Raw genomic sequence first — 27,534 nt, forward strand, 5'->3', positions numbered from 1 at the left:
TCAGTAAATATCAGTGTTTAATGGAACCCCTTCTTGTTTCATATAGGTTTTACTTTTAATAAATATAAAAGTACAATCATTGGTATAAATGTGCAACTTGCAAACAGAATTCATTTGCATACATTAACTTGATGTTACACTACAATGCAAGCAACATGAGACACAGCAAGGTGTAGCGTCGTGTTCACATGAGTCGAGTTAAGGATCAACATAAATAACAGACAGATAAAGCAGCTTCTAAAGTGAGAGCTGAATGTCATTTGTTGCTCCATATTATCAGCTCCCCTCCTAAAAAAAACACACAAAAACAAACTAACAGGGACATGTGTCCTGTAAATCTGGAAATTATGCTCCGGATCAAAGCCAACAATTGGACTCTTGTTAAAGATCAGAAGCAGCCAAGCTGAGCAAATAATACATCATTCTGTTACTGAGCTGCTCGGCTGTTTACCTGCCCGCTGGTAATAGCCATTTCCAGCGTGTTCCAGCCAATTTGATGATAATACAGTTTTTACCCCCTGAAACGAGCATCTTTAACAGTCTTGAAATACAAAAGAGTTCATGCACTCTTCTGTAGCAGAAACCGGAGAGAGCAAAGTGTTATGCATCATACTGTGATTACAGGGAAATTTGCTTGAATAAATGATAATGCCATTAGCACCGTCGACGGCTTTAAAGGTTAACGCTAAAAACATTTCCAGTTTCTTCTAATGTCAAACTAATTGTTTTTCATTATTGGACTGGTAACGACCACTGAAGCGTTGCTTTTTACTTAAGCTATTTCACACTCAAATAGCCGCTGATTAGCAAATATTTGAATGTGAATACAGTACAGTATGTGTTGACAGAAAATAAATGATCTCAGTGGTGATTTTAACTGCTGATAAGCTGATGGGGAGTCACCGCTGTGTAATCCAGATCTGCTTGGATTGGAAATTAGGTGGAGCGATTAACCTGATTCTTTCTGAAGTGAATAAAATCTGGCTGTAAAACAGAAGGCAGCTGGACTTCTTTAAGTTTTGTCAGAATGTATCACGTCTCATCCAAGAGGCTTCTTTGGATCTAAAATCAAAGGGTGGAGAGTCCACCCCTAGTGGGTGGTGTCCCTTAGGAGGGTCTTTGACCACTATTAAGTCTGGAGTTAAAAGAGGAATAATGGGACCATTATGCTCACAATGTTGCCTGTGTTGTCGGTGTCTCACGCCAATTTTGAAGTCACATCACGTGCCGCACGATACAATCTTGGATGGTCCTGCACCTTGTGATTTTTGTAACCTGGCACGTAGCACCGCAGCCGCTGCAGCTGGATTGATCATGCAGGGTTTTACTGCCATGTTATTAATATTCCAGCACAGAAGCACAGGGACATACAGATATACAGAGGGAGATTTTGCAGCTGTTTGGAAACTTGAGAGTTTCTGGAAAAAACACACAAAGTCTTGGCTTCTGGTTCTGATGAGGCTGCGGTGGGGAGCAAATCAACTATTCCAGCGGGTATACTGATGCCTTAAAAGGGCCATCTTTGTCCACTGTGAATGCCCATCACTAAACAGAGGTACAATGCAATCTTGAGGTCTCTACCCATGCTCCTCAACCGTCACTCACATCTTGTGTCAGCTGACTTCAATAGGTCACATGATAGGGTGTTGCAAGGACTCACGATGGTCTCACCCAAAACCTGTGGTACCTGTGGTAATGACCCACATCTTTTTCACTCCTTGGCTCATGTGATGATGCACATAATCAACAGCGTGTCAGCAACTCTCTTAGGGTAAAACCTCCACTAGGGTTTAAATACTTTGAATTCTCTACCTTCAGTTCTAAAACCTTTTGGTGTTAGAACTGAAGAAGCCACTTGGATGAGAGCCGAAACATCTTCAGAAACCTTAAAGGAGTCCAGTTTTTTTCATGCTCCTTAGACTACCATGACCTGGATGACTGAGAACCTACAAAGTCAATATTATATACAAATAGTGCTTACGTCATTTTAGTCCGAGCCTGTGTTTCATGTGAACATGAACGACTATATTACAATACAAAGAAAAGTAACTGACACATTTAGGACTCTTTTATGCTGTTCACAAATACAAACATACAGTAGATCTTAGGACCACCTGTCTCCTCTTACAGAAGATACAGAGGACAACGGGGCAGTTAAAACCATTGCAATCAATGGAGATCAATTTTGCGAAATGCAAAAGGATAGTATAGTACAACACACAAGGTCTACACACTATAATTGTTTCAATAAGGAACCTCTTTGTCATATGCAAGGACTAAAGTAAGGCAATTGATTTCAAGCCATGCATGCATTTTTAGATGAGCAAACATTACTCTAAGTAATATATTCAGTGTTATAACAGCCTGATGTGTCACGCCTAAGGAAATGACATTTTAATTGATATTATATTGAGTCACGTAACTTTTTGGGGGATTATGCTTAACATATGATAGTCCTTGGATTCCTGTTCTCAGTCCTTTACACTCTTCTTTGGATACACAAATGCATACAAACACATATGATCCTTGTTGAAAGTAAGGTTAAAGATACAGCGCGGCTGACAGCTATAGAAGCATTCCTGAAACCTCTACCACTGTAGCCTTAAGCCTCAGGGGGGAGATGAAGGTTAACACATCATTTAGGAAACATTAGTCTAGAGAAGTGGCAGCAGTGCTTCTCCCCTTGGACATACTGTAAAACAGGGTAACACCATTGAATTCAAACTACAGTATATCATTTGCTACAGCATGCCCATGCTCCTGCTCAAACGTCCCAGGGTTTAATACTTACTTTTCTATTACTATCAGAAATATGTGCACAAATCGTGACGATTCTGCTGCTGCATGTGCCGCATCACCTACACATTGCTCGCTTCCTTGTTCATGAGCTGCCTTGTTGGGAACTGTTAAAATAATAAACTGACATTTTGGGAAATACATGCAACTGCTGTCTTGCAGAGAGGTAAATGAGCACACTGATAACACTCGGTGTGAGCTTGGCATCAATCATCTCATCTAAAACTCTGTCAAAACACAAAAGTAAATATGTGCATTTCACAAAATGTCAAACATCTGGAAAAGCATCTGTGTTTTGTTTGTTTTTCTAACATGCTCATTTTCCATAGGGTTAGTTAAACTCTGGATTCTGTACCTGTCAATCTGCTGACCAACTGTGTGAGAGACATGTGACAGTGAGACTTTTCCAATCATCCACGAGTAGACATTTCGAAAGCTATATGTAGAAAAATAGACTTTAAAGAGTACTCTGTTTTATATACAGCTATTTTGTATGGCTTCACCATAATGGCATGCGGGAGAAACTAAGACAAGCCTGAAGATTTAACTACCTGAGTCATTTTCTATTCCTCTTGGTGACACTGGGGAGTAAAACCAAATTATTCAGATCTATGCACAGGAATGATAAAAATCGATGGAAGGAAAGATCCAGATCTAAATCGCGCCTTACTGTAAAAGCACTTCATAATGATATATATATGTCTCATATTCACAGTGTAAGAGTGATGGGCGTGAGGAGAGAGAGCCGAGATCTGCAAGTAAAAAGGAAGCGGGAGAGTTCTGGTGCAGTGTGCATTAAGTGAATGCAGAGATGACAAGGGGGGGGACAATCAGATGCTGAAGATGGGAGAGTTGAGCCATTGGTTGAGAGAGACCACCGATTTGCATTGGCCAGCTCTTTTCTCTCTGCTTCCCTCCCCTTCATCAACGTGTCCCGGACAGTTTAACTATCAATGTCTCCTCCTCTGTCACGCTGTTTACAAACATCAAACGCCATCACGTGGCTTTAAATCACACACACACCGCCGCTTCAGAATAGATAGTTGCCGGCAACAGGGACATTGATCGTGAGCCTGACAGGGTAACCATATCCTCCGCAAACACCCTCCATCCATAAAACCTTGGCTGCACATTTATGCTGAACTCAAGACAAAAAAAAATCAATCTTTGCAGGACTTTAGGCCTTCTTCTTCTTCCTTTTTTTTCACTCAAAATGCACAAAAAAGAAAAAAAAAAGCATCCATCAGTGAAAACAAATCCTTACAATGATGAATCCGTTTTCAGTCTAGCGACTACGACTGACCCAGCCGTGCTCAGTCTGCATCATTTAACATAATGTGCCCATGGAATAAAGCCACATGTAATTTATTTGCTTGTCAAACTCCTTCCACTTTCTTATACATACATACCTTATAAATCCATAAAGCTGTTTCTTATTTATTCAGCTCTCCAAATACATGTCTGCATGCTGCAGCGGACGAGCAATTAGAAAAGCTTTATCGTTTACTTCCCTTCGCAGACAGCTGTAAGCTTTAATAAAAAAAGAGGAGAGAGACGAAGTTGGGAAGGTGCCCTCTTTTACCCTTTGAGTCAAAGTCTTTGGCCGCTGAAGCATGTTCTTAGCTGATAAGAGGACCAGTTCCTTTTTTTTTTTTTTTTCCAGAAATGGATTTTCATTCTTCAACTCTGTTCTTTTTCTCCATGTTGAGCAATGCAAGAGGAAAAAAATGAAATCAATCACCTGAGGATAGATGAGAAAAAATAACTGGGGTGGGGGCTCTGCACAATCGAAGGAATGGTGCAAAAAAATGCATGAGAAATATATAATGCATAGATCAGTATGTGCTATATCATTCGGCGATTACGCTCCTTTTACATCAACATTCAGTACGCACATTTAAATAAACTGGCAAAACCTCAAACAGTAAATACTGTGCTGAACGTTTCCCTTGACTGCTTTACAGCACGTCATTAAAGTTGTATAAGTCTGATAGTATAGAGCGAGTGTAGCAGACTGTGTCCTCTGCAGGATAACACTGATATTTAAGAGACTTTGTCTGAGACTCAGTTTGTTCTGGGTTGGGACTGAAGTCAATGGGCGATTGTTGGTTCCCATGCTTCCAGGTCAGTTTATGTTTTTTATTGATGACTCTGTGCTTCTCTCTTCATGCCATCACCACCACCATCATCACCAAATCATCATTAAAATCATCACCATTATTATTATACCTGTATCATCACAGGCCAACCAAAAGTATTTTAAAAAATCATATGTATCATGCATGTCGATATTACACTGGCAATCCCTTTCGAAACAAAAACCTAGACAAAACTTTTTGTATTTTTATATGGCGATCAACCTCTGGGTTCTTATTACAGTACGAGTGTAAAGTGCCCCCCACACCCTCTACCTGGAGTTACTTGTCTCTGCCAGTCTGTTGTTCATGATACCCAGAGCACCAACCCCCCCAGAGAAACCATTATGGCGTGAGCTGCCGCATACTGTCCTGGGATATCCGTTGGCAGACTCAGACAGCTGCTTCTGCATGATGGCCAGCGACACCTTGCTAGAGGCTGCCAGGTCTTTCATGGAGATCATCTCCCCTGATAATCTGCGGCCCTCTGTGTCACTGTCACAAGGTCCGTCTGAGTCGGGCGGCTGACCAAACCGACCCTTGCGACCTTTGGAGCCCGGGCGGATGGCATTGCGTCTGCCTAGGAAAGCATTAGCCTTATTGCAGCGCTGGCAAAACAGGCAGCTCATTTTCTCCAGCATCCAGTTGAGCACCTGCTTGATGACAATAGAAATAACATTGAATAGCGAGTAGATGCAGCACACACCCATTAGCATGAAAAAGAAGTTGGCCACCCTGTAGAGGCTTTGGTATTCGTAAGCCGCGCTCTGGCTGCTGACAAAGTCCCCAAAGCCAATGGTGCTGAAGGTGACAAAGCAGAAGTAGAGAGAGTCTAAGTAAGCCCAGCCCTCAACAGGCGTGTACATGGCTGATGCACAGCAGGAGATGGTGATGGCTGACAGGCCGAGTATCAGCATCACGTGATACACCGAGGGCTTCCATCCTGGCAGGGAGTAGGCTGAGAAGTCATGGCGGATGCCTGGTGGGAGTAGGCCGCTGTTCCTGATTCGCCTCTCCCTCACAGCCTTCATCACCACAGCCAGCAGCGTGATGATGCGCTCCAGGAAGAGGTTAAAGAAGAGGATGGTTCCTGCACAGCCCAGAAGCCCGTAAAAGATCAGGAAAACTTTGCCTGCAATTGTCACAGGCGTGGTCATCCCAAAACCTGCAGAAACAGAAAAGATATCACGCATTCAGCCATGCAGCAGAGGCCACGACCGGATTTTCACCTACGAGATGTTTGCAGTTTCCTCACAGGAAGTGAGTTTCAGGCCAGGGAAGTGATGCGTGAAAGTAAAACAACCTCAAATCTAAAAGAGGATTAAATGAGGCTTGAATCATACTTCTAAAACATTTTTCCTAGTAATTAAAATGATGTAAAGCCGAGGATTAGCTGTGCAAATACAAATTATGTACAGAAAGTACTGCATGATAATTTGACTCGATGCTGATATGAGAATGCAAGCTTTTTACTGGGAGATTAGTGTCTGCGAAGTCATATACAGAGACAGAGGAACTGTGTGATAATTGTGTTTTGCACTGTGAGAGAGAATGAGGGGAAAGCGATAAAATCCAGAATATATAAATATTTGCCAACAAGAAAAAAATCAATCATAATTTAAAAAATTAAAAATTATATCCAATAATGGTCTAGCAGCTTATTCAATATTAAATCCTTGCAGATATTTAATGCATTACTTGTATTATTAGTTATTAATAGTTAAATCTTTTTAAAAACAAGCAATTGTATAGTGAAAATTGATTGTGAAAAACCTTGACTCTGTATATTCAGCATATTTTTATTGCTGTGAGTAAGAAAAATCAAACAACTTAGAAGGATATTGAGAAGAGGATGCCAGAAATAAGCTGGGTTAAGCCTTCTGAATATGTCCCCCCCTCCTCAGCTGCGTCTGGCTTCCTGCTATCGCCTGATTTCTTAGTCACTTTGAGCGAGCGTTCAAGCTGAGGAAGTGGTTATTAGAGCAGAGGAGGGAGGATGTTTATGGATTCTGCTGCGTGTTGAAGGAGCACTCCTCAAACTCGAGTGCCACAGGTTTGGCTCTGATGTAAACATGTGTCTGATAACTGGGCATTGCATTGTTTCGCATCAGGTCAAATAATGTCATAAATTCGCACAGTACCCTACCTGTCTACTTGGAAGAGAAAAGGGTGGAACCAATTAAGGCAAAACAATAATTTAAGTCGTTATCTTCAATTAAAATGAGAGGTAAAATAAATAGCAAGAGGGCAAGATGGGCACCAAGAGGTTGGTGCCCATACGAAATGTGCTTATTACCCATCCAGTGTCCTATTTTACAAAAAAAAGCATCTGACCAACATGTGTCTATTACTGGAGCACTGTGGAAACCCCACATTGCAGAGAAGTCGTGAAATCTGCAGTGCATCATATACGCATATACACACACACATATATATATATATATATTTTAAAGTGGTTATTTGTATGCATGCTTGGGACGCTCTGTCCAAGGCCAAATTGAACACACACACCTAAGCGCACACAGAGTGTCGAGCCCCTTATCTACAGAACAGCAGATGGTATATTTGTCAACAAATAAAATCGTGCTGAAAGATCAAGCAGTTCACTTTCAGGCCAAGGTTAATTGATTTTTCCATCATGGCTATCCTCGTTCTCAATCTTCTCAGTGCATTAGGGCTGTGCTTTACCCCTTTTTCCCACCAACCACCCTTGTCAGGTAATAAATGACATCAATATCCAGACAATACTTCCTTTATGATAGACAAAATGGCTTTTTTGCCCTTATCTCTAGCACTGAAAACCACTCTCACGTAGGTTTGCTGTTGACACGATGGGTCATTTAGATCAACACTGATTGATACAAATTGCTTTATGGACAACAGGGAATATAAGCCCCACGCGTCCACACATGCACACCTTATGGCCTCCTACACACACGCGTACGTAGACGGACTTGTGTAGGTTTTCATTCCAGACATGACATAATCTGCTTTTGTGACCATTACAAAGTTCAAGTAACATACACCGAAGCAGCTGAAAGGTGAGGGGCAGCGATTACCCAAATTAAGCCCTTCAGTGAAATCCTATTTCAGTGTTTCATAGTTAATTAATTAGCAGTCCAAGTCTCTCTAACTGAGCTGAATCATAGGGAAAACAGATTACATCTTCTCAGGGCACACAGAGACAGTCTTCCGCACCGTCTCTCATTACCAAGTAAATTACCTAAGAGAGGAAAAGGCACCAGGCATCGATTCAGTGTAGCATTTCAGAGCCATTACTCCAGACTACTGTGTCAGGACACATTAGGGAAAACAGGACAATATTAGAAACCAAAGTGCAGGAGAGCCAAAACCAAAAGATGCTAAACTCTGTGTTACTTTTATTCTCAAAGACTTTTTCATTTATTCTTTAAAAACACTTAAAAATAAAAAGAAAGAGGGGTTCCAAACTGGCGATACTGCTGACTTTTGTGAAAACATTAATTTTACCCATTCGGTCTCAGCCAAGATGACTCATTTAATTCGGCCGAACTTGATAAGGCAGAAAATCATACGTGTGCAAATCCAATTCAGACAGAGCCCTCTGAGAATATTTATTCATTAACATTAAATAAAGTATGCTCAACTCAACATAGATGATGATGTTATGCTCTAATGACTAATGATGCTTACCCACATAATTAGACACCAGAGATTCAACCAGGAAGAAAATGATGGAAACGGCGCCATTAGTATCCATTAATTACCAATGTGACAGTTTTAAGAGGAGAAGAAGAAAAAAAGATGATCTAATGATTATCTGACGGTGGGGGAAATGAAATAGAGGGAATACAGAAATAAATTGCTACTTGACGGTAGTGAATCCAACCTTTTATCACAGAGAGTCGAGCGTAAATCATATTCACTTTGCTGCTGATACAGTTTAAACCGAGCAGCTTTTATTACACTCCAGCGACAAAGGGTTCATTAAGTCCCACAGTAAAGTTAGGACCTAAACAAACAGCTCTCATTACTGTGGGTTTGTTTTTTTTACAGATATATCGATGGAGATCACGAATGCTCTGCACTTAACTTGATTCGCTTAGTAGTGTGCTCGCCTCTAAGCAGAAATCAATCATCAGTTTTTGCACTAAAGAGCCACTCTAAAATCTAAAACACTTAACAGACTTTTCATTATCTGCAGAGATCGCTGCACAAAGGAGTTAATAGCAGCTATTGCAGTAAATAACACTGCACCGTTCAATCACTCTTCATGTCAGTCGAGTGACGTTTCCTCTGGCAAATTGAGATGAAATGTGCTATTCAATACCGGTTTGTGTAGAGAAACAATGAGGCAGCAGAAATAATTTCCTCATAAGCATACAGATGTATTCACTGAAGTGTTATAGTGAGGAATTAGGGGCAATTTTACAGGTGGAGATGAGGCTGCAAATATTGGTTTTGGTTATTGCCAATATACCAGTCAGTCAGTTTGCCTCACAGTACTTTTCAACTTTCAGATCCAATCCAATCCAGATCTGTGGCACTCAAACCAAAGTTTCAAGCCGCAGTAATCTTTTTCTTTTTTATGACAATGGCTTTGATGATTATGATTTCAAAGGCTCTGTTTATCTGGGGAAACCTACAGATAATTATGTTCAAACTCTGCAGTTCCTCTCAGCTATGTGAAGTGTTTCAGCGCCATTCAGTGCACTATTACGAAAGTTCTGATTTTATATAACTGCTCTCTTTAGACTAATTTTACATCAGCAGCAAACACAGGCGCCTGTGGCTCCTGGAGGTGGAGGGTGGCACGTTATTTTTTTGATCCTTGGCTCCTCCTGATTTGAAAGTCACAAATGTCCTTGGACTATATACTGAGCCCCAAATTGTCCCCAAAGCATTCAGTGATGTATGAGTGTGTCGATGACAGGTAAAATGTTTAGTGGCAGAAAAGTACGCTTTTAGAATGTGTGAATCTGGTTTGCAGTGTAAAAGTGCTTTAAGTGCTCAGTAAGAGCAGAAAGGTTCGGGAAAAAAGTACTAGTCCATTTGTTCAACGGTTACTGAAGACCAAAACGAGAGTTAAAAGAAGAGTGCAACGCTGTCAAGCGTCTTTAAAAATCCCCTAGGCGAGTTACGTTGCGACAACTATAAAGGCAACACAATAAAATTCACGAGACAAGCTCATGAAAGCTCTGAGTGAGCACTCGTGCCCTGCAAGTGGAGGCACTCAGGAGCTCCGTGTTCCTCAATGTTTTCCACGTCTGTGTGATTTATTGGTTTCCCCGTCTGTGGCTGCAGCATCTTTCACTTTACTTCCTGTTTAATTTTCAAGCCAGGTTCCACATGTTGCGCCCTTCCTTTTCCCACCCCTCGTTAGCACCTTGGTTGAGTTCACCTGTACTTCATTATCCCTCTTCCCTCCCTCATGTTTCCTATATGACAATGCAGCAGAGAAGGAGGCTATGAGTGGCCTGTATGACTGGAAACTGTTTCAGTTAATTACAAACCCATCATTAAGATTACAACTGGGTATTCTGGTCTGACTTAGACACTAAATTAGAAATGAATATGTTTCTGCGATGAAAACATTCCTGTGGTGTGTGACACAGCTTCAACTCGATTCTTTCAGGTGCAGCCCAAGTGGTGTTGGATAGTCTGAGCACAACTAAAGAATAAATATTAGAGCAAAATTCCAACTAGGAGGCTGACATACAGATTTTTTGCAAGATCGACAAGTAGCAAAGGTCAGATTTGCCTTGTTTTGGGTTATATTGCTATTTCAAGGCTTCTACACCAATTAAAGTTTTTTAAACTTGGTTGCAGCTATTGGAGGGGAATATGTATTTCTTAAGGATCTATATTTTGTGTTGGCTCTCATCCCATAAAGACAAATACTTTAGATTGTTTCTATAACTTTGGACTTTAACGTTAGCTCACAGAGGTTCAGGAAATCTTTAGGGAATGATTAAACTATTTACAAGTGAACTGATTGGTCAGTAGGAGGTGAGTTTGTGAGTGCTGATCTCTTATCTCTAACATAACCTGCTCTGGAGCACATTACCATGGGAATATGCTCAGATTAGAGTTAACCCTCTTGTTTGATTCACTTAGCCCCAAATCCTACTTCATAGTACAGGTAGGTTTGCCAGCTGTCCTGTTTTTGCTGGGACATCCCGTATAATGAGCAAAATTGGTTCGTTCCTTATTCTACCTTAAATGTCGCGTATATTGACCTTTACCTGCAACGTTGCATACAGTGTGTATTTACACTATGCCCAGCTGGTTGTGCATTGTGCTTCTGGCACACCAGAGTGTCCCTTATTTGATAGTTAAAAAGTTGGCAACCCTAAGTACAGGCTTCAGCTTTGGTCTGTTGGGACCAATTTATTACTTTTATTGCAAATGGCAATGTCTTCCTGTAAGTCTCTGCTCCTCTCAGGATAAAAATATTTCATTATGCAATAAGGACCATCAGTCAGACCAACACTATTGATTTGAAGTGACACTTGGTCAGTTCGGATTTTCCCTATAAATTGCCACCTCTCTGTGTGTGGGATTAATACACATTAATTCTGATAGAAAACCGTGCAAACAGTCCAGGCCCAAATAGAAACTGGAAATATGATCTAACTGTCAATTCAAAGAAAATTAAGGTGGAGTAATCTAATCCATACCAGGTGTGTGCAGTAGAGCGCACCTTGGTGCTTGTGTCATATTTAATCAAAGGCCACTTTAAACTTTTATGAAATAAAGCTTCCAGAAAAAGGGATATTGATTTAGTTTATGGGAAAAAAGCCTCATAAGGCCAGTCATCATGAAGCTGAGTGCATTTCTGTCTTATGTTACAACCAGTCTGCATGGACCAAGGTAATGTCAGGTAAGGTCAGAATTAATTGGCTGCACCAAAATGGATAGAGAAGACACAATGCAAGGCAAATATAAAATAAAGCCAATTCAAGTGGGTAAAAGATCCTAATGGAAATCCACAGGAGAACGAAGGGCAACTAAAAGTGCTGTACTTCATATAAATATATATATATATATGTATATATATATATATATATATATATATATATATATATGTACATATATATATGTAGATTTGCTTCTGAGGGTCATTATCCTCCCACACAAATCCTTGAATCCTTTAAAATGGACACATATTCAATATATGACTGTTTTGCAAAGCGAAAATCTCATCCTGGCATCCTACTGGCCCGTGTCCTCAATTAATGTGCTTAAAAAACAAACTTACTCAAAACAACTGCTTTCCACTAGTGGGAACAGTCCTAAATTTGCCCGATAAGCTGCAGCGGAAAAATGCCACGCAATGCCCTCTGATGGCTGTGTTTCTGTGACAAACAGGAAATCATTAGTCACGGGCGTGGCGTAGTGGGGGTCTGCAGAGAGGACAGAGGGCCGAGGAAGCAGCAGCATGGCCAGACCTGAGACATCAACGCCACACCATCTGCTGAGGAGCTGCCAAGATTACTGGCAGACTGGAATAACAGGAATGTTCACACTGTGCTGCCAGCTTTACAAAAAGCAGATGATAGAGTGGACACAATGCCAAGTTTTGCTTGAGATGTGGCTGCGTTGTTGTATCTGTTGACTGCATACATGCAAATTAAACAAAGACTGTAGCATTATATATATATATTAAAAAAAAAAAAAACCTAAGCCAGGGTGCCTGAAGCAAAACAGCCTGGATTTAAATTTCACACATAATTTATAGGCAGTGCATTACTGGTATCTGTTCTTCAAGTCAAAGGATTGTTAAAGAGCGTTTTGTGCCACACCACCCTATTAGAAGAAATATCGGACTGACGTTATCTGCAAGAAACCTTTGGGTACCATTCATTAAAGCGGGTCGATGCAGATATAAATCACAGAGTAACATTTTGTACAAATAATTTACACACAGTGTGAGAGATAGCAACGTAACGGAAACCTGAACACAACCTGAATATTTTTCTCTGATTCTTTTATAATTAAATTGGCTCCCCCGTAACTGAATTTGGTCTGGCTTTTTATATCGTGTCCCAGCAGTTAATTCACTGGCAAAAAGAGCCGAAAGGACTGATGACTCCACCGTAGTCTGTATTGATTTGTTGTCAAAAGAAAAGGAGGTGGGGGGGTGTTGCATTCTCTTTGGATGCGCAGCACATTAATTCTTTTGTGTTCAGTTTTCAATCTGTTTTTCACCTCTGCTGCATGAAAAAAATTAAGTCAGAACTTGAATAAGGAAAATAAAATCAGGATTCATGTGGCTGCAGTGTTTATTTGCAAACAGTAACAGAGATTTTGTCCCTTCTTACGACTGAGAAGTCCTTCTCTCATCAGTTTAACAGCTTCTGGCTATGGATCTAAAGGCTATGTCCTCGTGCTTCCTATTATCTTGTGCTGTGTGCACTGTAAATATTTGAATAAAGGCTGCACAAAACTCTCACGTTTAAGTCCGCAAAGTAAACACACCTGTCCAAGTGGAGCACTACAACCCTATGATCAGCGTGATAAGCCCGCGTGTTCAGTTAATAGGTTATACAGATGTTATCCTCGTACCGTGACGGCAAAAAGAAAACAAAGTGTTACATATCGGGACCTAGTAAAACAAGAACTATCTTGTCCTTAACAGGTGTAAAAATGATCTAAATACAACCTCAGATGAACATAAACACATGACATATTACACTGTTTCATTATTTATTTAACAAAAACTGAGCCAAAATGCTGGCTCTCTTCTCTTCATCACTGCTTCAGTTCATTGAGGTTTGAAGGCATTAATTTATGCACAGCTCGATTGGGGTCAGGACTGACCAGGTCATTGCAGCACCTTGATTCTTTTCTTTTCTGACATTCTGTTGTAGATTTTGGATGATTGTGATGTTACATAAGCCAGTCCCAGCTTTAACTATCAGATAGATGCCATTTCATTTGAATACTTTGGTATACAGACAAGTTTATGATTGACTGCAAACAAACCTAACTCATCACATCCACCATCGGTCTTGACAGTTGATATGAGGTGTTTTTGTTAGTGATGTACTATGTTTACTTTAGTGTCATCTGTCCAAATGACAGAAGTCTTGTGATTCAGATGCACCTTGGTAAGCCTAAGTTGTGCTGACATGTCCTTTTAAGAGAGAAGAGAATTTCTTATCGCCACCCCAAAGAAAACCATAATTGTTCAGTCTTTCTCTAATTGTACTGTCATGAAATTTAACATGCTAACTGAGGCCTGAGGAGACTGAATCAGTTTTTCTGAGCATTGCATGATCTGACCTTGGGGTCAGTTTGCTGGGATGTCCACTCCTGGGAAGATTGGCAGCAGTCTGGAGTGTTTTCCACTCGTAAATTATCTTTTTCATTGTTGAACGATGGACTTGAACTTTTCTGAAATTGCCATATAAACCTTTCCAGACTGGTGGGCAGCAACAGCTTCTTCTCTAGGATCACTGCTAATGTCTTTCCTTCTTTGGCATTGTGTTAACATACATGGTGCTCACACTTGCTCATGATCAGTTAATTAAATGCATTAGTTAATCAGCACCTGGCTGCTACTTACCCTCTTAATTCCAGTAAGCAGGGAGCAGTAAAGGTGTACTTAATTTTTCACACACTGCTTTTGCAGTGCACATTTTGCCTTAATTTAAAATAAATAAATAAATAACAGCATGATATAACATGTTATATGTTGTCATCTGAGGTTGTATTTATCTAATTTTAAGACCTACAAAATGTCACATTGTGTATGTCTTTCTCAGCTCTGCTTCATTTAAAAAAAAAAAAAATGCAGCAACTGCTTGGGGTCAGCATAAATTTAATGACTTTTTCCTTTGCTGCTAATGTGAAAGCCCAAGTCCATATAAATTAAGGCTGAGCAGCTACAATAATGATGTTTGATCATACACAGGGAAACAAGAAGCTGGGAGAATGGATGAAAGAATGCTCTGTTGCTCACAGTTAAGTAATGTTTTACTTTATACTAAACAAACGTGCCCACTGTGAGTCTGAGAGTGGCTGACTGTGCCACAGGCTGCCAGCTTGGAGGTAACAGAAGAATTTGTGAATGCTGGCATGAGGACAGAATACGCTCAGCTGTATCTCATCCTGTTTTTACTACAAGGGTAATAATTCTTTCAATATAAAAATAAAAATGCATGACAAATCAATAATTAGGTGGCAACAATGAAAGATTTTATATTAGAGAGAAGGTCTGTTGAGTGACTTCGGTCCATATGATGGCTGGCAAAAACACACAACCGTTAGCTCGGTGCAGGGCCGTGATATTAAGCTAGAGTCAGACGAGCTGGTGGTTGGTGTAGATGCTCATTCAGCTAGACCGAATGATTATTCTCACACTAAAGAACATTTAAGGACAATGTTTGGCCTAACTCAGGTTATATTTCTTCATCTTTTAATCTAATAATGATGATTAATTCCATGAATAAAGGTCAAGCCCAATATATATGCTTCTGTTGCGTTAGCTCTGTTTAGCTCCTTAAAGTGAAAGTGATCAGATTCTGGAGGATTTTGGTTAATCCCAAATCTGACATTTAATCAAACACATTCACATTAAATGATATTTCAATGTATTTTTTTTAATTATCCACTAAAGGATGTAATATTGGAGCATGGCTAAGTGCTGTTCTCCCTTTTCTCTCTGCTCTTACACAAGCAGCCCCGAACAGACAGATGGATGGCTGCCAAATCACAGTGCTCACCAACTTACTGTTAGCTCATTAACATTGATAACTATTTATAAACATGACCCCAAGATGCAGATAAATGTTCCACTAGTGCAAAAACTGATGAAAAAAGCTTCATTCCTGCTCTGAAAGTGGGTGCCTCACTTTTACTGCATCAGAGGTTGCTAACCTTACCAAAACAGAGGCTGATACTTTTTCTGCTTATGGGGAAATTTTGAACTCTCATAGCTGCAAGTCAGCAATGACTACTATGCTTCAGTCCCAGTGGGTTGCCAGATAAATTGGCAATGATCAAAATGTTATCAGCAGGTAAAAAAAAATAAAATGAATGACTGTAAAAATTAACCCTGACACAGAGAAGGTCACAAGACTTCAGAGTGCAAAGAACACAGAGAGTTTTATCTTCCCAGTGCCATGTTGCAGCAAAAAGCAGAATCAGTGAAATGCTAATCAGCTTGAGGAAGATGAAGCCCAGCAAATTTGCTGTGTCCTCTAAAATGATCTTGGTATCACTTGGCCGTGATGGTTTACGTCTGTGAGTTACTGTACGTAGGCGAGTACACGCCAAGTCAGAGCAGATTTATGACCTGCTGCGACAGAGCTCAGAGGTGTGTACAGCCATTCTGTACAGCAGCAATTAACTATGATGGAGATTTATTGAAGCTTGGGCTTCCCAGTAGGTTTGCCCTATACCACAGAAACACACATGCACATGTATTTCTGCTTCACAGTGGGAAGCACTTTTGAAGAACAGGATCTGAGAGTGTGGAAGAGATGGAAGGATAAAATAAATGAATGAAAGCAGCTCTTTCCTATCTGGACAAGTTTTAAGTCTAGTCTTTTAATTTTGGTTTTAACTTTACTGCTAATGTAACTTTCATTAACATATTTTAAAAAAATAATTTTAAAGCAAAAGTTCAACCTTTCTCTTCTTAGCAGTTGCAGGCCAATCTCAAAATTACGATTTATTGTTAAGTCTTTAGGCGAGGTTGTGGCTAAGCAGCTTTCTTGATAAATTTTAGTCTCTGTTTTGTACTTATTCCCCTGAAACAGCTCTTCTCAGAGTCTTCTGTGATAACTTGTTACATAGTGTTCTTTTCAGGCTCTCTTCCATTTCTCTTGTCTAGGGTGTGCCACAAGGTTCTGTTTTGGAGCCCTTATTGTTTCTGTTACATCTGCTCCCACTTCAGCAAATTTTGGGCACTTTTAAGGACATTTCTTATCACTGCTATGTAGATGATTCAGTTATATATCTATTTTAAGCCCCAAATTGCTTCTAAGTTTCAGATCTGCAGCCTTAAAACTGGGGATGCATCACACAACCTGCTCGAGTTAACAACATATCAGGAATTAGCCAGTGCACCATTGGTTCATCCAAACCAGCACCAGTTATGTACATCTGTGTAACAGTAGGCCATATCCACAGGCCTCCTTCATTTACAGAATAAAAATCAAAGCAGCCGCTGGGGATTCTTCCTGCTGAAAAACGGGTCAGTTACAGATCAAACCTAGAAGTGAGCAAAGTTTGCCTTCAGAGGAAAAGCTATACCTCAGTGCGGAAGCCAACATGTTTCCCAAGTTTTACTTTGAAGGCAAATAGTCTCCATTTTTGGTTTGTGTTGCACTTTTCACAATTTCAGTGCAGGTCAGATAGTAGCTGTACAGTGTGTTTATAGACACTTCCATTACTTCCATTCAAAATACCACTGCAATGATATGCTAGCAACTGAAGCAACCATAAAGAGGTTTTAGTCAACCAATTAGGAAATACACACTTTATTCCCTAGCAACGGGTGGTTGCAAGGTAGTGGCTAACTGGTCTGTGTTAGTGGAATTTTAGAAATCACTGGTCTGGATTACTCATTTTTCCCTCCTGACCAGTACCAGCTAGATCGCCTGTGGGAATGGTACCTTATTCCCTTGAGCCTACATGTCACCATCATTGTCACATGTCCAAAATGACGGAAAATTTTAATATCACAAGGTTAGTGATCACATGCATGCAAAACCTCAATAATTGTTAAGGTACTACTTTAAATGTGAAGTAGCTGATGGGAAAGCTAGCATATTAGCATGTCTACAAGCTATTATAGTGAGAACAGTAATACAACATGTCCGTGTCAGCAGGATGACTCTTTGTTTTACTTTGCAACTCTGTATGAGTTGGCAAGTTATTATCTTGTAAGCCAGAGAACAAACATTACAATATCAAAGATCCCAGGCCTTGGGGACTTGTATGTGAAAAAATATTAACTTTGGCAATCACTGGCTGATAGTAATGATAGGGTAGTACAACTAATTTTTATTTAGCTTCTTATTGTGATATTGTGCATACTGCTTCACTGTCACCCTGTGAAGATTAAACAGAACAGAGCTACTGATAATGTTATTAGCAGCACCTATAAGGAGTCAAAGTGACTTCTGTCAATCCAGTCCCATACATGATTGGACTGGAAACTGTAAGTTTGAAAATGAAAATAATTTGGAGCTGTGGAGTTAGAGGTTACAGTCGTCTGCACCCCGTCTCTGCTTGAAGCTAGAAACGACATTTAGCTTCAATTTAGTGACCAAACTAATCTTCCAGACTCATGTAATAATTTCCTGCTTGTCACCATAAGTCCACCCTCCCGCCTCCCAATGCTTTACAAAAGAAATATTGCATAAGGAAGCTTTAGGGCAAAAATGAGACATATTGCATTCCCATAATTTAGACAAAATCCCATGGAAGTCCTATGCAGAAGTGGTACACTTCAGGTTTACTTAATCCCTAGTGAGACATTTTTCTGCACCGAGTGTTTGGACTAATCTAAAAAGACCCCCAGTACCTTTCATGTGACTGGGGACTCCCCTTTTCCCACTTTTAACAGTGACATTTCCTCAGAGTCTGTGATTTCACAAAGCAGCCACTGAGATCTAAAGAAAGGAAAGGGGAAAACCAGAAACAAAAACGTCATAACATACACCTTCAAATAAACTGATCTTTGCAGTTTTTTATCGAGTGTGCAGTTCAGCACTCTGTTGTGTAACACAGTGGCAGTGATACTCCAAAAAACTTACAATATAATTTAAAACTGACTTAATTAATACAAAGGTAATTACACAAAAATGGTATGCTATGTAAAATGTATAGAAATGTAAAGAAATAGATGATGATTTGCATTTCTCAAACCCATATTCTAGTCATAACAGAACACAGAAAACCTTTCAGATGTTCAAACTGAGAAAGTATACCATTTTAAGAAATGGTAAGGTTATGTTTAATTTAATGACAGCAAGGCATATCAAAAAAGTTGGGACAGGACCATGTTTCCTACTGTGTAGCAGCCCCTCTTCTTTTAACAACAGACTGTAAACATTTGGAAACTGATGAGATCAGTTGTTGGACTTCTGGGAGTGGCATATTGTCCCATTCTTGCCTTATATAGGCTTCTAGCTACTCAACAGTCCCTCTTTATCATATTTAATTAATTTCAACACGCTTTGAATGCTTTCAGTTGGTGAAAATTCTGGACTGCAAAAAGGTCAGTTCAACTCTTCTCCTACGAATGCTGTAGCTGTTGTAGCTGCTTCAGTATGCAGCTTAGCATTTACTTCCTGAGATATGCAAGACGTGTGGATTTGAGCTGTGCCAGGTGAACTGTGTTTTCCAAAAAAGAGTTTCAAATTTTTATTCGTCTGACTGTTTTCCACTTTGCCTCCCTACAAAGAGCTTTGACTTTTCATGTTGCCATATGGCTTCTTCTTGCTGTGCTTCAGAAATTGTTCCACAATTTGTAGAAGCAGGTTTTTGCACATTAGTGAACCTCTGCCTGTATTTACTTCTGAGAACCTCTTGGAGACGCCCTTTTTGCATCTGATCATGTTGCTGACATATCAACAGTTAATCCAGTGAGGGTTTTTTTATGTTTTCTATGAGCTTGTGAATAAAATATGGGTTTATGACAGCTACAAATCATTGGATTTTGCAATTTATTTATATAATTATTTTTTTAAAATTAGATCTCAGTTTGATTCTCATCCATTTTTTTTATGTTGTGGTGTCTTTTTTTTAACCTTTTTTTGGTCAATTTTATTGTATTTTTATATTTTGCTGTTGTACTTTAATTGTACTAAAATCGATAAATCGCTCGTTTTTATTGTTTTCAAACTCTCTTGTAAAGTATATCTGCTTTTAAAAAAATGACATTGACTAATACACAGCAGCCCAAGTTTTTCAGAATTGGTTTTGTAAATAGAAAGAAATGAGACAACGGTGTTAAAAGAAGGAAGATGTCCAGCGCAGTGAGATCTGAGACTGACGTTAGATGGGAATCGGCATTGTTTGAGACACTCTAGCAACAGTGCTGAAGCGAGAGACAGACAACAAGAACAACTTCAAAAATTGCTGTGCAGTGATTTTGCCTTCACAGATTGCAAACCTTTCCCACCTACCTCCCAAAGGCACATTCATAACATGCACCAACAGTAACAACAACACAGATGGTTTTGTCCCAGCAAGGCAGCACGAAGTGGTTAATCTAAATGAGAACACGACATCAAAGCAAAAACACAGCCTGCCTTCAGGAATCCACACACTCCATCATGTGACATTTCACACTGCTTAAATGCCAAACGCACGCTTCACCAGACTGAGGTGACATTGTCTTATAACCTCAGAGACACGAATTAAAAGGCAGCACAGTACAGAACAAATTTGGTTTGCACATACATCGGGCCTTGGTCAGAGAGGCATGGTCACACAAACCTCACAAGTGTGACTCAGTGAGACTCAACGAGACTGCCAAATTAGCACTTTTTAAATTGGCACCAGAAGATGAGGAGAATAATACCCTCTAAGCCATTAGGCCTAATTGTCTACTAACACTCCAGAAACGCTGAAGAGAACACGGGAGATTATAATGTTTCTAAATCTTTTCTTACATTGATCATTACATAACACGCTTGTAGCTTTCGTGAGTTAACAATTTTTTTTCTAAACGTCACCTAGCTGTAATACAAATGCAATATAATACCAGAATGGGTTTGATTGATTTTTGATCGCTGGTTTATGAGATTACAAAGTGATTATGTTTGAAATAATGAGTGTAGAAAAAAACGCAAACCTGTCCTGCTGCAGCGGAGGCATTAAGTCAGATCTGCTGCTCATTAACAGGAATCAGTTATCGCTCTGCTGGACTGAATACATCGTGATTTCGCAGATACTTTTGGTGTTGACTTTTAGAAAAGTTGGCAGAGTAATGCATATTCACACACTGCTTCAAAGAATAATTTTCCTGTTATGGGATTCATGAAATAGAGTCATAATCTGACTATAAACACCAATTCAGAAACGCTGCTGAACCAACTTTGCAGCCCCCAGTTCAGTTGAGGGACTGACATATTTTGTCCATGTATCTCGTTTCATGAAATATTAGACGACTGTCCTGGCAGGTGTGCTGTATTAGCATAGCAAGGTATATTTTAAACTCATTTGGGCAAACAAAGACACCTTCAGCCAGGTTTTGGCAAAATTAAAAGCACTGTCACCTGGTTTGGGCCTTTCTGTGCCTGCGTGGATTTCCTCTGGATACTGTGCAAGACATGCAAGCTAGTTTAACTGGCGAATCTAAATTGACCAAGCATGTAAGATAAAGTGTTAGGATCCGCTAGAATAAAGCACTCTATAAATAAATGGTGGTCAATAAGAGAGTAGAACATGCTGTAAACATCATACTAATAATCCAACAAGCATCGTTTACTCTTATGTTTTAATATCTCAATCAGACCAGTCCAGTAGTGACTTTCCTTTTTAGCTCTTTCAACCGCTCAGGGCACCACCTGGTCCTTAAGCTGTTGTGTGCTTTAATATGTTCACCAGCTAATCTCTAACATTGTCTGTCCACTGTTTAGAGCTGGACATTTAGTGTACTCCACAATGGAGTTCTTTGCTAATTAACAGCTCGCAGGAAACAATGAAATGAGCCTCTCAGTGAGACTGAGACTAAAAGACTAAAAGATCTAAGAGCTAAAAGCAGCTAAAACTCATGAAGAGTTGACTGGAAACCAGAGATTTATGCAGGATGTGTAACGTATAACACATAAAAGTGATTGCTAATGTAGAAATGTTGTTTAATGCAACTTTAAGTTACATTTTTGGGAGGTGTTCTCAATGTGATCTGACACATAAATACAAAGCAAGGTTTTTATGACACTTATTATGTTATAATATCGTCATAACACTACAGTAAGCTCGAAGCCGTTAGGCTAATGAGGACAGTTTGTTCTTAATGATCACATTTCATCTCAGTAGTTTGTAATGGAAGAGATGATGAATGCATCCTGATGGAAGAGCACCGTGGCATCTCGCTACTCTGTACAGCCAGGGTCAAGCAGGATTATGTCTTGTCCATTTCTGACATTCCTCTTAATTTTGCAAGTTTTCTGCAGTTTCAGTGAGGATTTATTTAAAGCAAAAGAAACTGCATGTGGCTCTTTTGTATGCTGTGTGTTAAACTGTACTATTTGCGTTGTCTGCCTTTGTGGATATAGGTGTGATAGAGCAGGATGCTGCAGTGGCTGCCAGGGGCAGGGCAGAGTTTATCCTCAGGAATAAACAGTGCAGAACACAATCCAAATTTGCAACTGAATGTTATGTTACAAACTGCTGAACAACTAACAGCCTTAACCTGCTTAATAACTCCCAACAAGCTAAAAGTTCTCAATCTAATTGATTCTCTTCCCTCGCTGTGAGTATTTTCATTGCCAGCACTGTAAAAGTGACTAAGGGTTTCTCCTAAATGCCATTATAGCTACTCAGAATGAGACATACAGGCTCTCAAAAGACTACAGAGAGCTGTCCTAATTGGCAGCTAGCATCCATCAATCAGCCCTGAAGGCTATAAATAGCCATTTTATTGATGCAACTCTTGTGCCCTCCTTAATGTGAGTTCAAACACAGTAACCAGAAATATGGGGCAATACAATACAACCAATACAAGAAGGCTGAAAAGAGTCTAACAGTCTATATTTTTCATGCTAGACACACATTAGATACTTGTGTGGGGGGGTTTTTGAGTGTAGGTGGCTTTGAGTTAAATATGCAGGAGCTTATAACTTTGCTTCCACATTAATGCACTTGGCCTTGGCTGTACATGTCCCATCCATTCCCACTCATCACACAGAAACTCCACTCACAGGAAACATAGATAAACAGCTGTTCAAGAATTCATGATAGAAAAGTTAATAGCTGAACATGTTTGTAGTCGGAGTTCACCTGTCAGAAATTTTACAGATGTTTCTCTGACAGGGCTTCTCAACAGGGAAATGCTTTTTGGGCCTCAAGCTTGTTTTTTTTCTTATTGTAGCCTCCCCATGAGTGGTTACTGGGACTAATCAGAAGTGAAGCTGAATGGCAGAACTGTGTGAAGTGGTCATTATACTGCTGTGTATATGACAGGTAGTGCTAACGTTGCTCACCAAATCAAGCATATCGAGCAGCCATGCTCAGCTGCTATCCCGGCAGCTGTTTTCAGTTCCAACCTACATTAAGTGACGGCTCAGCCGATACCTTTCTATGCATCCAACTGTCAAATCTCATATGGGTCATACTATTTAAGCCCATTTAACTGGCCTGTTCAATGCGAGTCGCTTTGCAGCCACCTCCACCTCAGCTCATGCTATCTCAGATTTAATCAGTGTCTTATCTGACGCCTACCCCGTTCATTCTGCTCTCCCCACCTACTGCCTTATACAGGCAGAAGGGAGATGTGCTCCTCACGGCTACTCTTATGCATAAATGCTGGACAAACTTTCATTTCTTCTTTTTTGAACAATTTCACTCAAAACCACAAATGTTCAGCTACAGAAAATACAAAAAAAAGTCAGAGTTTAACCAATCTGAGGGAACACCAGAGATTTCAATCTGGGCAAAAGTGCTAGTTTTGTTGCATATGTTCAACATACGCTTTGGAAAAAGCTGCAGTGCATTCGATATTTACTGCAGCCTTTCCAGAAATTCTAAAACAACACAATGTGTGCAGCACTGATGGCCAGTGAACCCAGCCAAATCCCGGGGTAAAGAAATGCATCATGTGGCCACGGCTTTATTTCATTCTTCAAAGTGATGCTATGGAGGCACATCAAGGGGAGCAAAGAGTCACTGCTGATTTGAAGCCTCTGCCACAGCAGAGTCAGAGGCGGGAAGTGTTTGGGAGGAAAGTCTAGAGTGCACAGGGGGATGCCGCTCTGATAAAGAGTTGTGTGGGGAGGCCCCACAATCCCTTTTATATCACCATCTCACAAGCATGCAGAAAAAAGTAGCACACAAGCCAGAGGGTTGGGGTGGGGGGGAGCGGGTTGAGATCAAAGGAGGATGAAATGCTTGACAGAAATCCATGCAAACACATGAAAAAGAGGAAATATTGTTGAAAGGATCATAACATCATTCTTTTCTCCTTCCTTTTTCCCCCCCCAAGCTGCTGAGTCAGTTTTTATCATCAGCCTGTTGGGTAAAGAAAGCGATGCAGTTTGACAACCGGAATACAAAGGATTTCAACCTGCCACAGACATGTACACAAACACAGCTGCTGTGGTTCCCTCCCATGACACGGTGAGCTGAGTGCACGGGCTCCCCGAGTGCTCTGTGTCTGTGCCTTTGTGTGTCTGCGAGCAGGAGGTAGAAGGACTAATAAAGCTCTCCTGACAGGTCTACAGTAAATAAAGTTGTGACAGGTTCTCTGCTCACGTGGATCAGCTTTTTTTTTATCACTCCCTATGCCACAGTATTCAATTAAAAATAGTTGCCGAAGGTGTCACGCTGTATATACAGAGTGTGTTTGTGTGTTTAGGCCAAGGTCAGAGACAGACAGCTGCTGGAGTGTGTTCATTTGCTTGTTCGCATTCACTCACTCATTTACTCACTGTGAGCTGTGGCTCGGCTTTATCTGTCCGGGGTGTGGTGTGATGCTGGTGGTGGTGTGAGGGGCAGGTGTGCATGATTGAGGGGGGTTTTGGAGCCCATCAGGCATGCAGTGCATCACAGTATTGGCCCTCGGGGTGCCCTGGGAGGGACACTTGCTCTTTTCTGACCTATTGCACAAGTAAATGTTAAATGGGGAGGGGGGGTGTGAGAGCAGAAGGGGCTTCTCATTGACATTCCTTTTGGTTTGAACAGAAACGTGGCCCAAAAAAAAAAAAGAGTTGCACCCATGGGTGCTGTCCTATAGCCAGGGATGAGTGTGCTGTTCCAAATGGCAGACAAGTCAGATGCCATCCCCGGTGCCAAAGTCCCTCACAGCCAAAATGTAACACATGATTGGAAAGAAAAACACAATAATTTGGATCATTTATTCTGCATGTAAGCCAGTGGAAAGAAAGCCACCCCCAGGGAAGCAGCTCCAGTTCATGTGACATCCACACAGAAAGTAAGGATATCAGTATTTACCATGAATACAATTTAAAATAAAACACCTCTAATCCAATCCAGTAACAAAGACCCATTCAAGTGTTTCCTGTCTTCACGGCATGGTCTGACAAGCATCCCTGGAATTTCTTCTTCTTTTATTAACACAAAGCTTTATGTGGGCTTGGCATGTGTGTGGTTTTATGTAGAATAGCCCTAATGCATATTTTCCAACATGTATGCTGTCGAGAGAACAACATGATGCAACCGAATGGACCAAGAGGTCAGGGAATTTAGTGAATGCTGCAGAGATCACCCACCTATAGTCGACACCACAGTTCCAACAAAATAAAAAGCCCCTGTAAAATCCCATCTTGGCCTCAGAGCGTCAGCCCGGATTCCGGCGGCGATGGCAGCCTCGTACTCCCGCAGGAAGGAGTTCAGCTCCTGCAGGCTTATGTTGAAGGTCTCACTGAAGTTGAGGAGCGTCCCGTTCCAGCGCCCGTGAGCCCGCAGCTCGGAGGGCCTCTCTATAGCCGAGAAGACCGCAGCGCCACACAGCAGGTACACTAAAATGAGGATGGCGAGCAAAACGAAGCGGCCGTTGTCCTCGTTGAGGTGCAGGGAGCGGCAGCCTTGCAGTCGCTGGCCAGGCATCATCCAAATTTCAGCACCACTCGCGCGTCGGACAGCGACAAGCTCCACATCAGAGAAGGCATTCACTCGTCTGTAGGTATCCTCTGGAAGTCACTGTCCTGCTCTGTGGCTCCACTTCTCCGAGCAACAATTCCTCTCCCGACACGTTGTCTCATTGTAGTTGTGAAGTGATATTATGTATAGCTTAAAAGCACAAAGAACGACCCCACTTGTGGATTTAAGTCCGCACATCCATCAAAGAGTTAATGCGAAAAGCCGCAGGCGCCTAGTTTCATGATACATACATTCCCCCCCCTCTCCTTGTGGCAATGCAGTTGGCGTAAAGTGGACTGCAGCTTAAATCCAAACAGGCGCGCTTCTTTTGAGCAAAAGCAAGCAGTAGTATCCACCGGGTACCCCTCCTCCGTTGCACCAAAACGATCCCCCACACAAAAGAGCACAATGACGCTCGAGATTCTGTAAGTTACAAATGAGCGCGTCTAAAAAAATCACCACGTCCCTGCTGACAAGTAAAGTCTTCTATTTCCACACAGGCTTGTTCTGCAGGAGTGCGGAGCGGTCGCCTAAACGTGGGCACTGGTGGTAGCACAGTGCATCCCATCATCAGCAGCGGGTGTTGTGAGATCTCTCATCGAATCGAGGGGCTGTGCGTTTGGCTGAAGATAAGCAGCATCCCCGTATGCGTCCTCAGTTGGGGTAGTCTTCAGATCTCAGGATTTACATTTTCACTCCGGTGCAGGCGCTATCTTTTGCCATGCGCACTGTGGCTACTCTCTAGAAACTCACTTTCAGCACAGTGGGCGCAAAAGCAGAACCATAATTAAACTATACCTACTTAAACTAAACTATTCCTAACAGCTTCAGCGGAGAGTCAGAGGCACAAAAATGTAACTGTCAGAAGAAGAAAAAAAAAAAACGGTGGAAAAAGCCATACTTTCTCAATTAATCAAATATTCATTACATGCTAATTATCTGCTTAATGTTAGAAATTATGGCTTGGCGATGATGCCGATTGCAATTTCACAGATTCAAAGGAGACTTTAAAACCGCCACATATTCAGCGCACGGTGATTCAAAACACGGCAAAGAAGAAATCATCACACACGAGGCACCAATAGCAAAATAATACTAAGCTGAAAAATATCTCCACGATTAACTGATTATCAAAATATAGAGATTTATAGAGTTTTAATTAAATAAATGAAATAAACGTCGACAAAGAGGAAGTAAGCAACAATATTAAATAATACCATTTACTAATAACTTTACTTTTTTAAAAATTCCACCGCTGGAAATAATGCAAAACAAAAGAAACATGATATATCCAGTGTACCTATAACATAAAGTAAGAAAAAAACCCTAAAGATAGTCGGACATGATCTCACCCCGCTGTCATCCTTTCACTTGATCCGAATGAATAACGACCAAGTCGGGATTTAAAGAAAAAAAGAGACCTGATGGTAAGATGGAGATTTAAAACGGTTCTGGTTTAAGAAAAGATGGGGTGGAGTTGGGGTTGGCGGTGGCCATAGACATGTGCTAAAATCATCTGCCAAGAGCAGGTCAAAACTTTCTTCAGACCACGGCTGAGTGAACTTCTACAGACCCCACAAGGTTCAAATTACTCTTCAGGGGGGCAAAAAGAGAGCGGTTTCCTCTGGGTTCAGTTGGTCAAAATCAATGTCGACCTGGAGAGCTGCTGATCCATTTAAATACCCGTGAAAATATCGACTGAGGCTTTAAAAAGACCTTATCCAACTGAAGAGGAAGGAGCCACAAACAAGCTGTCACTTCAGATGTCATAGGCTAAGCTATGTTTAATAAAAATGAAACGTGTGAATGAGCGTGAGGCTAATGAGAAAGAAAAAACATA

At 40.8% G+C, this 27,534-nt stretch overlaps 1 protein-coding gene across 1 annotated transcript; it reads right to left on the minus strand.

Moving 5' to 3' along the window:
• kcnk12 (potassium channel, subfamily K, member 12) lies at positions 1–26,390 on the minus strand. The gene is made up of 2 exons (XM_003441150.5): positions 25,325–26,390; positions 1–6,096 (listed from the first exon to the last, which is right to left on the minus strand). Exons 1-2 carry the CDS (start codon positions 25,662–25,664, stop codon positions 5,204–5,206), a joined length of 1,233 nt encoding a protein of 410 aa, XP_003441198.4. The 5' UTR covers positions 25,665–26,390; the 3' UTR covers positions 1–5,203.
• Positions 26,391–27,534: the final 1,144 nt, after the last annotated feature.

Source organism: Oreochromis niloticus, linkage group LG13, assembly GCF_001858045.2.
Source record: "Oreochromis niloticus isolate F11D_XX linkage group LG13, O_niloticus_UMD_NMBU, whole genome shotgun sequence".
In the NCBI taxonomy this organism is placed as follows: Eukaryota; Metazoa; Chordata; class Actinopteri; order Cichliformes; family Cichlidae; genus Oreochromis; species Oreochromis niloticus.

Excerpts from the sequence above, each read along its gene's own strand:
- kcnk12 (XM_003441150.5), bottom strand. The coding sequence starts at position 25,664 with ATGATGCCTGGCCAGCGACTGCAAGGCTGCCGCTCCCTGCACCTCAAC. Across the intron at positions 6,097-25,324 it reads AACTGTGGTGTCGACTATAG|GTTTTGGGATGACCACGCCT; the intron begins GTGGGTGATCTC and ends CTGTTTCTGCAG.